Below are 15,770 nucleotides of genomic sequence, written 5' to 3' on the forward strand. Positions count from 1 at the left end.
TTCTTCTCCCTCCTCCCACCCTCCACACTCAAGTAGGACCTCGTGTGTGTTGTTTTCTTTGTATCAATATGATTAGCTCGCACTTACACTTGAGAACAGAAGGTATGGATTTTCTGTTACTGTGTTAGTTTCCTCAGGATAACAACCTCCAGCTCCATCTATGTTGCTGCAAAGAACATGATCTTATCCTTCTTACGACTGTGTTGTATTCCATTCTCAAACTTACAGAAATCAATAAACGTGATTCATCACATAAACACAAGTAAAAATAAAAACCACATAATCATCTCATTGATCAATATTAACATTCAATGTAAATCTAAATCTCCCCTGGGAATCTTTCATCTTCTCTTGGCCCTCCCCTCTCCTCAGGCATCCCAAACCAGAGCCTTCTATATATTAGGAGACATGAAAATAGGGCCCTCTCTCAGCTGATGAAAAACAGCCCAGCCCTGACTCCGCAGCTCTGGGACAGAAGCCCCAGCCCTGGAATACCAAGGTGCTTCCATTCAGTCATCAGCACTGAACACTGAACACATGCCATGGAGTTGAGGCTGCGCTGGGTTCTGTTTGTTGTTGTTCTAAAAGGTGATCAAGAAGAACTAGAAATATTGAGTGTCAGTGAATATGAGTGAGAGAAACAGTGGCAGTTTCTGACCAGAATTTCTGTGTGTGTGCAGGTATCCAATGTGAGGTGCAGCTGGTAGAGTCTGGGTGAGGAGTGACACAGCCTTGGGGGTCCCTGCGACTGTCCTGTCCCGCCTCTGGATTCACCTTCAGAAGCTATGGCATGCACTAGGTGGACCAAGCTCCAGGGAAGGGGCTGGAGTCAGTCTTACATGAATGCGAGTGGTGGAGGCACATACTACTCAGATTCTGTGAAGGGCCGATACACCATCTCCAGAGAAAACACCAAGAACTCACTGTATCTACAGATAAACAGTTTGATTGTTGATACCATGGCTGTCTATTACTGTAAGAGACACAGTGAGGAGAAGTCAGTGTGAGCCCAGATGGAAACCTCCCTGTAGGAGCGCTGGGGAGAAATCAGGTGCAGTGTGGTCAGAGAGTGGTCAGAGGCCACTCCAGAGGCAGGTTCACATGAAGGTTAGAGGCTGGTTTTCTCTCAGGATGTGGGACTTCATCATCTTCTTCTGTCACTTTCTTTAGGGAGCCTCTTCATTTTAGAATTCTGTGTGCACCATTGTTATACACACATATATACACACACACATATATTATATATAATCATGATAATATGAGGACATATTTTCCCATGCACAAAATGTAGATTGACACAGAGAAGAAAAATTATCAACCAATGTCAAAAATATCAGAGTCCTGAAAAAGCCTAGGCGTTCTGGTGGGTCATCGCCAATCAGACTCAGTAGTTAACCTCAGTGAAATTCCATGATTCAAATACTATTTATGAATTCTGATCATACCCAAGAGACAGTCTGCACCAGAATGAGTGTCATATAGAACCTCACAACTTCCATATATGACCCTTCTCTTGACAATGAAGTATGAAATTGAGTATCAGCAGTGATTTGATTTTTCTTTTGCTTTCCATATTCTTTCCTTTTAGTTATCGTTTAGTCATTTCTTTTGCTATATCCATTTTTTTTCTTAGTTGTGGCTTTCACTTTTTCATTTGCTTTTCCTGCTTCCTGATAAAGGAAGACATACTTTCTGTGGTCTAAATTCCAGGGCTCAAGCCTTTTCCTGGGGGCTCAGGTGAGTCTCAGGCTGTGGCCCCTGCAGCCACGTGAGAGAGGCTGATGGGACTTTCTTCCCTTCTCATGACTCAGAGCCCTCCATGGTGCTGTGGAGAATCATCTGAGATGCCTGTGGCCATTAGTGGTGAAGGTGATGAAATGTGGATGTGGATTTGATCCTGTGCTGTGCAAACAGTCATAGAGTCACTTTTCTCACCATAGTGTTAGAAAGAGACTGTGAAAGTTGTCAGAATCCAAATGGAACAATCTGTGTTAAAACCCTGGGAAATGGAGCTGGGAAGGCCATGAGGGAGGGTTCTCATTACACACATGTATTCCCTAACAAGAACTGTCATAAATAGATTCTGCCAAACCACAACATTGCACAAAGGCCAGCACAACTTTAAAATAATTACTTCTCCAAGTACATCTGCCCAGAGCTGCCTGCACAATATTAGCCTGATGCCACCCTGGTTATTGATCATTTTATCCCTGGTTAACTGTCTCAAAACCGTATATGTGGCCCTCCTCATTTTTTCTTTAAAACACTTTCCTTATTTAACTACCCAAATGTGCCCACGCACATTCCCACTGCAATGCTTATTCTCAAATAAATATCACTTTACTTTAGAGTCTTTTTCTGTCTGATATTCAGGTTTGACACGCTGCAGACGGACTTGCCAATTTTCTGTGGGATACAGGGGATAATAATTATGAGAGATGTCTAAGCACGTTCAGTGTTCATAAGACCAGCCGTAAATAAATGCAGGCTGGAAGTCTCGGAGAGAGCTGAACCTGCTGAAACACCATGGCATTTTACCTTCTCCCATTCTTCTCTGATTGGAATCAGACCCAACCCAGGTTATCAATGACAATCTACCTAAGCTAGAGGCAACTGATACAGTATTAACAGCAACACTGGGTTTTCCTTTTCTGCCTGGCTTTGTATTGTCACCTTGTTCCATCCTCTAGAGGATCTATTTCAGCCCTTCGGATGCTGGTTTTAGAGTCCTGCCCCTAAAGTGTAATTTCTTAGTTCTATAATGGTGATAAAGGAGGAGGAGGTGGGTCTGGATTTGTTTTAGAAGTTCAGGCTCTCATTCTCTTCCAGACACTCTGGTACAGAATGATTTATGGGATTGTCCCTTTTCTAGGGGAAAGATATTCAAGAGAATAGGAAAGCTCTTCAGTATTTGGTCCCTGGGAATTTTACACTAGAGCACATTCACCACTCTTGACTTCAAGCAATCGAATATGTATTTGAAGTATCTCATATGGCAGACTCTGCCTCAGGTAATCTCATACCCTGACTTTGTTACTCTCTGCAAGAACTCGTCTCTCTCCAAATTTCAGATTTGTTGTTTTTCTTAAATCTTTGATTATCTGAAGTATGAAAGACAATTTGCCAAATTTCTTATTTTCTGTTTATCTGTTATTGCTGATGTTGTTGTTGTAAAATACAAAATGTATATATATTTCTTATCTATATACTTCTCCAAGCTGAGGAGCAGATATTTTTGGTAAAACCCAGAATAACATAAGCTTCCTCATATTAATTAGCTTCTCAATAGGAAAAATAATTATAGTACATTTGTTCACTGTAATATTCCCCATCATTTATAATGTATAAATATCTGATACACACAATGACAAGCTAAAACATCTAGGTATTTATGGTGAGTAAAATAAGCCAAACGAATAAGTGTATATACTACATTATTCCATTTCTATAAATTCTGGAAAATGAAAACTACAATAATTTAATGAAGAATAGTTGTTGCTTGAGGAAATGGCAGAAGAAGGGAAAGGGATAGAAGGAGGAAATGTGGAACAGGAGAAAAAATTGAGGGGAATTCGCTTGCCCACTTTCTTGACAATAGTGATAGTTATGTCATGTTTATCAATGTATACTTTAAGGATATGAAGTTTATTGTCTCTCAATTAAACTTTTAAAGTTTATTACAAGCAAACAAATAAAAAATTAGACAAAAAGAACTGATACAAAATGGATAACGTATGTTAAATGCCAATTACCTGAAAATATATCTGCGTGAACCTTAGTTCTCTCCATAATTTTAGGTGAACGCTAGAGTGTAGCGGAATCACAATGTTCTCATTACAGGCAGTGAGTTCTGCAAACCGCACTAGACATGTCCAGCTCTGTGCTGGAGTTGGTTCAGGGAGCACAGTGATGAGAAGCACAGGCTCAGATACTGGAACTCGGTCATCTCAGACGTGAGCACTTAGACACAGACATAGACTCTCTGTGTGTGGGTTTACGTTCACATCCGTAAATGGAGAAAACATTGAGTCTCACAGACATAATTTACACCATATTTAAAAATATAATGTGGTGTTTGGTGCTAAGTGTTTATCACTGCACAATTTCCTAATAAAAGTGCAAATCTTCCAAATACCATAAGTCACCAAACTCCTGCAGGAGACTCCATCATCTTCTCTCGGCAATGCCTTCTCCTCATGTATCCCACCCTAGAGTTTTTTATGTAGTTGGAAATATGCAAAGGACCCTCCTTCTCTGGTGAAAACCAGCCCTGCCCTCACCCTACAGTTCTGGGATAGGAGCCCCAGCCCTGGAATTCCAAGGTTTTTCCACATGGTGATCAGCAGTGAACACAGAGAACTCACCATGGGGTTTGTGCTGACCTGGCATTTACTTGTTACTATTTTAAAAGTAGACTCAGGGTGAACTAGAAATTTTGAGTGTGAGTGGATAACAGTTAAGGAAACACTGAAAATATGTGCCAGTTTCTGACCAGGATGCCTCTGTGTTTTTGGGTGTCCAGTGTGAGGCACAGTTGGTGGAGCCTGGGGTAGACTTGGTACAGCCTGGAGGGGGGGGTCCCTGAGACTCTCTTCTGCAGCCTCTGGATTCACCTTCAGGAGCCACTGGATGCACTGAGTGTGCCAGGCTCCAGGGAACAGACTGAAATGGATCTCATGTGTTAGCAATGATGGGAGTAGCACATGTTACGCACATTCTGTGAAGTTCTGATTCCCCATCTCCAGAAGCAATGTCAAGAACAAGAACACACTCTATCTGGAAATGAACAGTTTGAGAGCTGAGGACACAGCCATGTATTACTGTGCCAGACACACAGTGAAGGGAAGTCAGGTTGAACCCAGACACAAACCTCTCTGCAGAAACTCATGGAGGAAATCGGCTACAGGGGGCGCTCAGGACCCACTGTCAGATTCAACCTCAGAGGCCGGTGCAGATAGAGGGTAGGAGCTGGTTTTCTCAGTGTTTGGAACTTCCCTCTCCATCTGACAGTTTCCCAGAGAACCTCACTAATTTACAGTTCTGTGCCTACCAAACAAATCTCCAAATACACACCTTTTAAAAGGTTGTAATATAAAGGCCTAGTCTCGCATGTACAAAAACCACTTCCAGGCATGAGAAGTCCTCAGCCATGGTCACCAAGATCAGAGTCCTGAGGAAGCTCAGGGGTGCCTTGTGGGTCTTCTCCAATCAGACTCAGGACAGGAAACTAATTTCAATCCCCTGATTAGAAAAGGCTTTAGGGATTCTGATTCCAGCCAAGAGAGAGGCTAGGCCAGAGTCAGTGTCACGTAGAACCTCATATGTTTCATGGATGCCCCTTCTCTTGATATTAAAATATGCAAAGCCGTATCAGCACTCATCTGGTGCCCCTTTTGCTGTCAATCAATTTTCTTTCTTTTTATTTGTTCTCACTTTTTCATTTTCTTCTCCCTGAAAAAGAAAGATGTGGTCCATATGGTGTAAATTCCAGGGCTCACGTTCCTTGGCTGGAGCTCAGGTGGAGCTCAGTCTGTGGCTCCTGCAGCCACATGTGGGAGGATGATGGGACTTTCTTCTTTCCCCAGTGCTTGGGACCCTCCACTGTGTTTCATGGAGACCCATCTGGAAATTTGGCCCAGGGGAACTGAAGGGCATAAGCTTGTTTGGTGACAATGAAATGCAGCTGTGGAATTGATTCTGTGTTGTGCGAACCAGAGGAGCTTTTGAATGTTGTCAGAATCAAAACGGAGTCACTTTTGTTAAAACTTTTAGAAATGGGACTGGGAAAAGCTGTAGAGGGAGGGTTCTCACACACTTACACTTGGTAACAAGAACTATCACAAAGAGAGCCTTAAAAAGCACAGCCTTGCCCAAAATCCACTACATCTTTAGGAAAAAGTTACTCCCGCAAGGATATGTCCTCATGTACTGTGTGTCCAATTTTCCCCTGTTGCCACCCTTGTTATTAATCTTTGCAGCCCAGGAAAATTGTCTCAAAGCAACTTACTTAACCCTTCTCATTTTAACTTTAACAGCCTTAAGAATTTACACCCTGAAGTAATTGCCTCATTTAATATTAGTGTTAATATTAGTGCCCTTCTGACAATCTTTGAAGCTGTTTTTCTGTTTTTGTCTGATGTTTCTTGCAATACAAAAATTGGGAATGTGAGGTTGTTTTTTGTTGTTGTTGTTGTTTTCTTTTTACTATATAAAGGATTTTTAGGAAGATATGATGGAAAGGCAACCTTAATGTATCGTTCAGTGTTTCTGCCTCACACATCAATCTCTTAAAATATATTGCTGTGTCTTCATGTGATAAAGCAGACACTGACACTGAAGATAAAAGAAAAAATGTGCGTGCCTTCCACATTCCAAACTTAAAGTGGTGCTGGAGGTGTTTTTGATGAAGTGAATCACGGGTCATAAGTGCTAGTGCAAGTAGCTTTGGAAAATGGAGTTCATAGGTTTCTTAAAGATTTGCTAGTTTTACTTTAAGAATATTATTTACTATTTATTTTTAGTTCAAGCTTTCCAGAGGATTCTTGGTGGCAATGGCAGTGTGGTATTTAAGAATGACGAATGGACTCACAGCGTTATTTTGTAATATTTTCTGTAGGGGGTACATGTCAGTCACTTGACATAAAAGCTCATCTCGGAGCAGTGTGAAGAAGAAGAGGCGAGAACGACCCCCAGACCGACCAAAGCCCGCGCGCGCTGCATCCCGCGTCCAGCACCTACGTTCCGCCGCCGTCGCCGTCGCCACCACGCCCAAGAGAAAGGCTGAAGGGGATGCTAACGGAGATAAAGCCAAGGTGAAGGACGAACCACAGAGAAGATCCGCGAGGTTGTCTGCTAAACCTGCTCCTCTGGAGCCCAAGCCTAAAAAGGCCCTTGCAAAGAAGGGAGAGAAGGTACCCAAAGGGAAAAGGGGAAAAGCTGATGCTGGCAAGGAGGGGAAGAACGCTGCAGAAAACGGAGATGCCAAAACAGAGCAGGCACAGAAAGCTGAAGGTGCTGGAGATGCCAAGTGAAGCGTGTGCATTTTTGATAACTGTACTTCTGGTGACTGTACAGTTTGAAATACTATTTTTTATCAAGTTTTATAAAAATGCGGAATTTTTTTTTTTTATAGCTATGTTGTTAGCACACAGAACACATCATTGTTGTTTTTGGGGGAAGGGGCATATGTCACTAATAGAATGTCTCCACAGCTGGATTGATGTGGGGAAAACACCTTTCCCTTCTAGTTTTGAGAGACTTCCTCTTGGCTCCCAGGAGGAGGGAGTCCCTGACTGTGACACACATGGCCACCTTGGCACAAAAGCCTTGTGGTATGGAAAAACAAATTTGTTTTTATGTCCTCTTCTCCCTTTCCATCTTTCGGCATAGACTTAACTCCCTTAAGCCCAGACATCTGTTGGGACCTGACCCCTAGTCATTGGTTACCAGTGTGTCAGGTAATCTGGACTTTCCAGTGATGCCACTGAGATGGCACCTGTCAAAACAGCAGTGGTTCCATTTCTAGACTGTGGATCTTCAGATAAATTCTGCCATTTTCATTTCACTTCAAGAAAGTCAGGGTCGGCTTGTGAAAAGTTGTTAAACAACATGCTAAATGTGAAATGTCAACCCTCACTCTAAACTTTCCCTGTTCAGAGCATCAAATGAAGACTTCATTGGGTTTTAGAGTGGCTTTCTGATTTTTGGTAGTCCATTGAAGAAAGGAGTTTTAAAGTTGTTGTATACTGTTAACGATTGTCTGCCCATGTCCTGCCTGAAATACCATCATTGTTTATGTAAAGTATCTTTAATAAAGCTGGATACAGTTTGGCTTGGGAAAAAAAAAGCTCATGTCACTGATAGAAAAATGAAAATTGAGCCGATTTTAATAACTGCAGTGGAAATAGGTTTTGGCAATGAGTGCTTCAAGACAACCACAAAATAAATAGACAAAATACTAAAATACAGCAGGAATCTGATTTCAAAGTCTCTGACTTATATGGACAAGCCTGTTCCACATCCAAATTATTGTTCAAACTCCAGGAAAAAATACACTTTTGGATTCTGGAAGCTAAAAGCTCTCTCGTTAGATAGTGCTAAAGTACCTGTGAAATGCAGAATTGTGTTCATGAAGAAGATGACTTCACTGTGATTTTTTTTGTTTTTTGTTTTTGCCTGTTGACAGCTTCCCAATCTGTCTCAGATGTCAAGCCCTGATCTATGGGGTGAATGTGGTTGCACATGACTAGCAGAGACTGATTCTTCATATCTCCCGGTGCCCTGTCTTTGGAGCAGCTACAGAGTCAGCCCTAGGCTAGAAGAGCCCACACGGACCTTCTGCATCACGTGTGTCTCTGGTCACTCCGTTACAGTGCTTATGACTGGGCCTGAATCTGCCAGCTCAGGAAAGGGCTGGAATGGATGGACTGCATTGGTAGTGATGGTGGGGGTCCTACCAGCCTGTGGCAAATGGAAGCATCTCTTTTTTATCAGGCTGAATAATGTTGTAGTGTTTTCTTATACCACTTTTACTTCATCCCTTTGTCCATCACCAAACACTTAGGTTGTTTTTATATATTGGCTGCCATAAATACAGCTGCAATTAACATAAGAGCGCAGGTGTCTTTACAAGTTTATGATCTTATTTCCTTTGGCTCTATTCCCAGAAGAGGGTTTGCTGAGTCATATTGTATTTCCATTTTTGATGTATTTATGAGCTGCTATATTGTTTTTCACAATGGTGGGACTAAAAACAGTGTAGTTATCATGAAAAACGGTTTCAGTTTTGACATGATCCAAACACAAATAATGTTTGATCCTGGATATCTATAGGAGTTTCTAATAAAATTGGTGAATACATTAAAAAGCAGTAAGCAAAATCAGCAATTCCGAAATAGTGCACCCAGATGGTCTTTCTCTCAGAAATGAAAGAGAAATAAGCTATTTCTCAGGTGAAATAAACTAAGATGTTTTCTTCACACTTGATGGGTCATACAAGAAATATTCAAGGGAATTTTTGTATAAAAGCCAGCATATGAAAACCATCACCTTGGAAAAAAACACACAAAAATTATATTTCAATGGTAGAAACAATAAAAAAGAGAAGAAACATTATTACTACAAAACAACATCAAATCATAAAACCAAACAGAAAGAGAATAAACAAAGATAGAATAGTGAGCCCCACAGACGGCAGGAGAGAGCCCCAGGCTTGGTAGAGTGTGGACCAGTGAGGGGGAACCAGGGCAAGCTGTACACACCCTACTACAGGGAGCTCTCCTTAAAATCCAAAACTATCCTAAATTTTAAACATATTTACTTACAAATTTTAAAACATACAGAAAGACACCACGATAACAAAAGATAAAGGAAAGGTGGATTTGCATATTAAAATATAAAAAATGTGTATTTCTGAACAAATGATAATACTTATGAGGAGGGACAAGTTTATTCTATCATGGGAAATGATTTAAGAGAAGAACATTCAAAATGCTTATGGCCCTAATGAGGAAGCTTCAATTATGAATATGAATAGCGTTATCTCACTATAAGGGTGATGGCTTGAGAAACTCCAAGTTTTGCAAAGAAACAACCTCATCTGGTAAAAATCATAAAAACTCAGCCTTTAATATAAAAGCAAATTATTCTAAGAACACGCAGTAAATAAAAATCATTGATTGTTATAATGTGCTCCTATTGACTGAATGGTTATGACCCCCATAAGGCATATGTTGGAATCTCAACTCCAGTGTGATGGTGGTAGAGGTGGGGTCTTCATTCTCCTTTGAAAGTTGTTGAGGCACCGTCTCCTGAGTGGAATTAGTGCCCTGATAAAATACCCCAGAGAGCTCCCTCTTTCCTTCCACCAGGTATGGTTATGGTAGGAAAGTGGCCATCTATAAAAAAAGAATTGGGACATCACCAGATACGAATCTCTAAGGCATCTTTATCTTGAACTTCCCAGCCTTGAAAATCGGGACATATACATTTATGTTACTTCTGGGCCACCCAGTCCGTGGTATTCTCTCACAGCAGTTCAGTCTCGGCAAGTGCAGTGAGGACCCAGAATACTTCAGAGAAGAGCATTACCCTCTTCTTTACATCTCAGGATCACAGAATGTTGACTTTGGGCTGAACTGACCGGGAAGGTGGTGCTTCCCTCTCCCCCAGATCTCAGTTGACGTCATGGTGTAGGGTCTTTATGGTGAAGACTAAATTCCAGTCTGTGATGTGATGGATCCCTATCTCCTCCCAGCCCCACTTACATGACAGAGTTTCTATGCCATGTATTATAGGCCATAAACTGGTGTACCCCAGTGATTCTCATGCCAGCTCACCTGTGGGGCAGAGGTTCTGGGGAGCTTCCTGGGAGAGGCACAATGACATCATAGGAGTCCACCACTCCCACGCAGTTTTCTGTACTTAAAGCAGGAATGTCCCTCTGAGATACCTGAACCCTTTCTTCTGCACCAAGATAGTCTGGTATATTCTTATAGTGATAGAGGCAGGGCATAAAAACAGTGATACAAAGCTCTCTCTAAAGGCTGTGCCTTGATTTGCAGTTGAATGAGAGTATTTTCAACCCTAAAGTTCACCTAAAATGTTAGTGGTTTTCATGGTAAGCAATTAATAGAAAGCTGATACCTCCATGAGAGCAACATAGAAAACAACAGTCCACTCATTTTTAACAGAGAGAATAAGAAAAACTGTAATTGAAGAATAACCAGCTGGGCACCATGGCACAGCCTCGAGTTCCATTTACTTGGGAGTTTGAGGTGAGAGGATCACTTGAGCCAAGGATTTCAAGCCTAGCCTGGAAACACAGCTAGACTCCATTTCTTCAAAACAGTAATATTTTGGGGTCAGGACAAACCTCAAAAACTGCCCCAAAAAGAAGCCAAATTTAATTGCATCAGATTGTTGATCAATTTATGTTACAAAACAATGTCTTCATTCCAGAAATGAGCACAGTGTAACATCTAGATGGGATGTTAAGAGACACAAATGGTCAAGTAGAATTAGGCTGTCAAAGGCAACACTGGCAAATGACAGAGTTTCCATGGAAACTGCGTGTACATCCAGGACTGCCCCTGTGAACGATGACTTCAGACTCTTCACAGTGTCAGTGTCGAGGACAGAGACATCACTCAGACAAGCCAAGGGACTTCAGAAATACATAAGCAGAAATACAGTGTGCAAGTATGTAAAAATGAAATTAGATGATGACTGCTAAATGATTATCGAGATATGATCACATACTATGAAATAATATTTTCCTGAATGACAGGATTGCTACCAATCTCCCCCAGGACACTCTCTACTCTGTGCACAGCCCTCTCGTCAGGCGTCCCACCCTGAGCTTGCCATATAGTAGGAGACATGCAAATAATATCCCCCTTGGTGCTGATGAAAAGCAGCCCAGCCCTGACCCTGCAGCTCTGGGAGAGGAGCCCCAGCCTTGGGATTCCCAGCCGTCTCCATTTGGTGATCGGCACTGAACACAGGAGACTCGCCATGGAGTTTGGGCTGAGCTGGGTTTTCCTTGTTGCTATTTTAAAAGGGGACTCATGGAAAACTAGAGATACTGAGTGTGAGTGGATATGAGTGAGAGAAACAGTGAATATGTGTGGCAGTTTCTGACTAGGATGTCTCTGTGTTTGCAGGTGTCCAGTGTGAGGTGCAGCTGGTGGAGTCTGGGGGAGGCCTGGTACAGCCTGGAGGATCCATGAGACTCTCCTATGCAGCCTCTGGATTCACCTTCAGTAGTTATGCTATGCACTGGGTCCGCCAGGCTTCTGGGAAAGGACTGGAGTAGGTTGGCCGTATTAGAAGCAAATCTAACAGTTACCTGACAGAATACGCCGCGTCTGTGAAAGGCTGATTCACCATCTCAACAGATGATTCAAAGAACCCGGTGTATCTGCAAATGAACAGCCTGAAAACCGAGGACACGGCCGTGTATTACTGTACTAGAGACACAGTGAGGCGAGGTCAGTGTGAGCCCAGATGCAAACTTCCCTGCAGGGGCGTACGGGGCCACCAGGGGCGCTCGGGACCCACTGAAGACGGGACGGTTCCCAGGAGCAGGTGCCAGGGGGAGGTTTCCTTTCTTCTCAACTGGAGAAGTCAGGTTTGTGTTTTCAGAACTTTGGAGTCTTACAGGTTGTTACATTTTTATACTGTTATTTAGTATGTATTTATTATCATTTGTATTTAAGTTTTAATAATTTTGAACATTGTATGTAGTGTTATTTTTTAAAAACATATACTTTCAAGGAATAATTATTCCTAATTATTTGCAGTTATACTTCCAGAGTTTTATTAACATATCTTGCTACCAACAACTACATAGCTACGGGAACATAAATTTACACCTCTAGACATAGGTCTGAATACCACAAACCTGTGCATAAATGTGTAGTCATTTATATTTAACATTATAATAAAGTAATTTTAAAAATATGTCCTAAATGGTCAAACTTATTGAGAACTAAATATAAATTATTGGAATAATCCATAATTGATTTCAAAAATGTTACATTGTTGATATTAATTAATATCTATTTCTTTACTTAAACATTATATATTGGTCATTTCAAAATAGCTAAGATAAATTTCAAATGGCCTTGATGCAAAAAATGAAAAGATTTTGAGGTGATGAATAAGCTAATTAGTTATATTTAATTATTCCATATTGTATTAATATATCACAACACTGCTTTCTACCTCATATATCTATAACCATAATTTATCATTTTTCAAAACAATTATTTAATCCATCCTAGGTCATAATCTTTTCTTCCCTGACCAGGTCTCATTGGATTGTCCTGAGAAACCCATCCACACGCCTGCCTCCTGCAGGCTTCTGAGAGGAGCTCCATGAAGGACAGAAGCAGGTCCCCTGTGTTGAGTCCACACGACCTGGAGCCTCCCTCTCCTTGGATTAGGGCATCTCCTCGGGATAACAGGGGTCTTCATTTTGTTAGAAATCCAGGGTACAATTAGAAATTTCAGCAATAATAGCTGGAGAAACATTGAGACTATATTTAACTTAGTACTTGTGCTCTCAAATACCTTATTTCCCCAAAGGGTGTTCCCAGTTACTATTTTACACATGATATTTGTAATTAATACTAATAAGATAGGTTAAAATATTATCTCAATTATTTAATGACTTTTGATTATAACAAAATACATGTTCCACATCTTTTTGACCAGTTTGCTTTCTCTATGAAATGCATGTTAAGTTATTATAACTGGATGTCACCCTTATCTTTCTGATTTCTGGGATTTAATACTAGCAGGTATTGTTGAGTATATTTTATTAATTCATATTATATTGTTCACATTTTCAGTACGATTTTATTATTATTTGCATTATTTACTGATTTTTAAACTAGTTCTTATACAGTATTTTTAATTTTCCATTTTTATGAGATGTAATTTCTATATAAGGAATAATGCATAGATCTGCAATGTACCATTAGAGGATTTCTGGCAAATAAAAACACACTTGTCTCCAACAGCCACGGTCGGATGAAGAGGAGGCCCATCCCCCAGCACAAGTGGCCTTCTCTGTGCTTCCAGTTAGCTCCCACATTTAACACAATGTTTTCATTTCTGCCACTCTAGGTTCATCGTTCATGTTTTGAGCTTCATATAAACGGACTCAACCATTAGAGACCCCTTTTCTGGTAAAGGGCTACTTTTTTATGTTTGGTGTTTATTTAGGCTATTTCATATGTAAAACTGTATCTGTATATTGACATTTAGTCACTTAACAGACTGCCTCTGATATAAAACCTCAAAGTTTTGATATATATGGAGAAAGAGAGAGAAACAGGGACAGCGAGAGAGAAATTTTATACTTGAGTCAGTCCATTTAGCAATAAATGACAATAAGCTGATCCATTTTCCTGTCAATGCACTTTGAATTTGTTTCTGGTTTATTAACATCTAAGCAAAGCTGCTATAAATATTTTTTTCTATTTATCTTTTCTCATTTTTTATTGAGAAAATGTGGAAATATACATTTCTTCATCATAAAACTAAGCTTAATTCATTCAGCTTTATGGAACTATAATTGACAATAAAACTGTATAATTTAAGGTGCACCAGTTGATGTTTTGGTATAAACTGTAAAATTTTCACTATGACCAAGGAGATAGCATATCTATTACCTCACAGTTACCATTTTCCTCCTCTAATTTATTATGTGTGTGTCCGATGAGAACAACTGAGATCTATCCCTTTTCGAGAGATCAAGTTTGCAATACAATGTTGATAACTATAGTCCCATCGCTTTACATTAGACCTCCAGAACCCATTCAACCTGCACAACTGAAACTTTATGCCCTTGACAAGCATCACTCTGCTTCCCCTCCTCCCAGCCCTGGAAACTACTTTTCTACTCTCTGCTTCTAAGAATTTGAATATTTTAGATTCCACATGTAAATGAGATAATGCAGCATTTGTCTTTCTGTGTCTGGCTTATTCCACTCAGTATTATGTCCTCCAGGCCCATCCAAGTTGTTGGAAATGTTATAATTTCATCATTGTTACAGGTCATGTAATATTCCATTGTATGTATCTACATTTCCTTTATATACCCATTTGCCTATGGCCATTAACTTTAAAAAATTCCAGACCATTGTGAATAACCTTGTAATAAACATATTTTTTACTTACTGATTTTATTTCCTTTGAATACACAGCCAGAAGTGGGATCACCAGATCACATAATAGTTTTACTTTCAATTTATAAAATAACCTCTACTACCACTCTACTGAATAATTTCCTTTTCACCAGCCAACTGTCAGCATTTTATCTTTTGTCTTTATGATAATAGTCATGGTAACTAATGTGAGGTGATATCTCATTGTGGTTTTGAGTTGGATTACCCTGATAAATAGCAATGTGGAGCACCTTTCCATGTCCTGCTGGCCATGCATATGTCTTCCCTTGAATACAATGTCCATGTACAGTTTTGCCATCTTAAAAATCAGGTTTTTTTTGCTATTTACACACTTATGTAGATCCACTTGTCAGATACATAGTTCCACATAATATATTTTTCTGTGATTTTGGTATCAAATCCAAATAAATCATTTTCCAGATCAATTCCAGGAAGCTTCTTTTTTCTCTATTTTCTTCTATGTGTTTACAATTTTAGATTTCATATTATATTCAAGCCTTGAGTGCATTTTTAGGTGATTTTTGTATATGATATGAAATAAAGTCTCATTTTTTTCTGCATATGTATGCCCAGTTTTTACACCAAAATCTGGCAGAGACACAAAAGCGGGAAATTTTAAACCAGTATTCCTGATGATAGACCTAAAAATGTTCAAGAAAATACTAGCAAATTGAATATAGTAGCACATTAAAAAGTTATTACATTATGATCAAGTAGATTTTACTCCTTTCATGCAAGGCTACTTCAACATACACAAATCAATAAAGGTGATTCACCACATAAGCAGAATCAAAAGCAAAAACTATATGATTATCTCAATTGATCCAGAGAAACTTTTGATAAGATTCAACATTCTTCATGATAAAAACCCCCAACAGACTAGACATCAAAGAAACTTACCTTAAAATGACAAAAACCATGTATGACAAACCCACAATTAACATCATACTGAATCAACAAAAGCTCAAATCATTCCCCTTCATAATTGAGCAAAACAAGAATACCCACTCTCACCACTCCTATTCTTTTTTTTTTTTTGAGACGGAGTCTCGCTCTGTCGCCCAGGCTGGAGTG

The 15,770-nt window shown here is 40.0% G+C and overlaps 1 protein-coding gene and 1 gene segment (V, D, J or C); both read left to right on the forward strand.

Annotated features, from left to right (window-relative positions):
- LOC105537309 overlaps positions 1 to 3,242 on the forward strand; it is a 17,503-nt gene extending 14,261 nt beyond the window's left edge. The window contains 1 exon segment of the V gene segment in view: positions 3,219 to 3,242. Within this exon segment, the coding sequence occupies positions 3,219 to 3,242 (24 nt within the window).
- Positions 3,243 to 4,782: 1,540 nt separating this feature from the next.
- Positions 4,783 to 7,031, forward strand: LOC105537320. Its single transcript, XM_011976899.1, has 2 exons — positions 4,783 to 4,961; positions 6,662 to 7,031. Exons 1-2 carry the CDS (start codon positions 4,783 to 4,785, stop codon positions 7,029 to 7,031), a joined length of 549 nt encoding a protein of 182 aa, XP_011832289.1.
- The last annotated feature ends 8,739 nt before the right edge of the window (positions 7,032 to 15,770 follow it).

This window comes from Mandrillus leucophaeus, unplaced genomic scaffold, assembly GCF_000951045.1.
Source record: "Mandrillus leucophaeus isolate KB7577 unplaced genomic scaffold, Mleu.le_1.0 Scaffold1022, whole genome shotgun sequence".
NCBI lineage: Eukaryota > Metazoa > Chordata > Mammalia > Primates > Cercopithecidae > Mandrillus > Mandrillus leucophaeus.

Coding starts and splice junctions, on each gene's coding strand:
- LOC105537320 (XM_011976899.1), top strand. CDS start 4,783: ATGAACAGTTTGAGAGCTGAGGACACAGCCATGTATTACTGTGCCAGA. Junction 4,962..6,661: donor GAGGCCGGTGCAGATAGAGG/GTAGGAGCTGGT, acceptor ATCTCGGAGCAG/TGTGAAGAAGAAGAGGCGAG.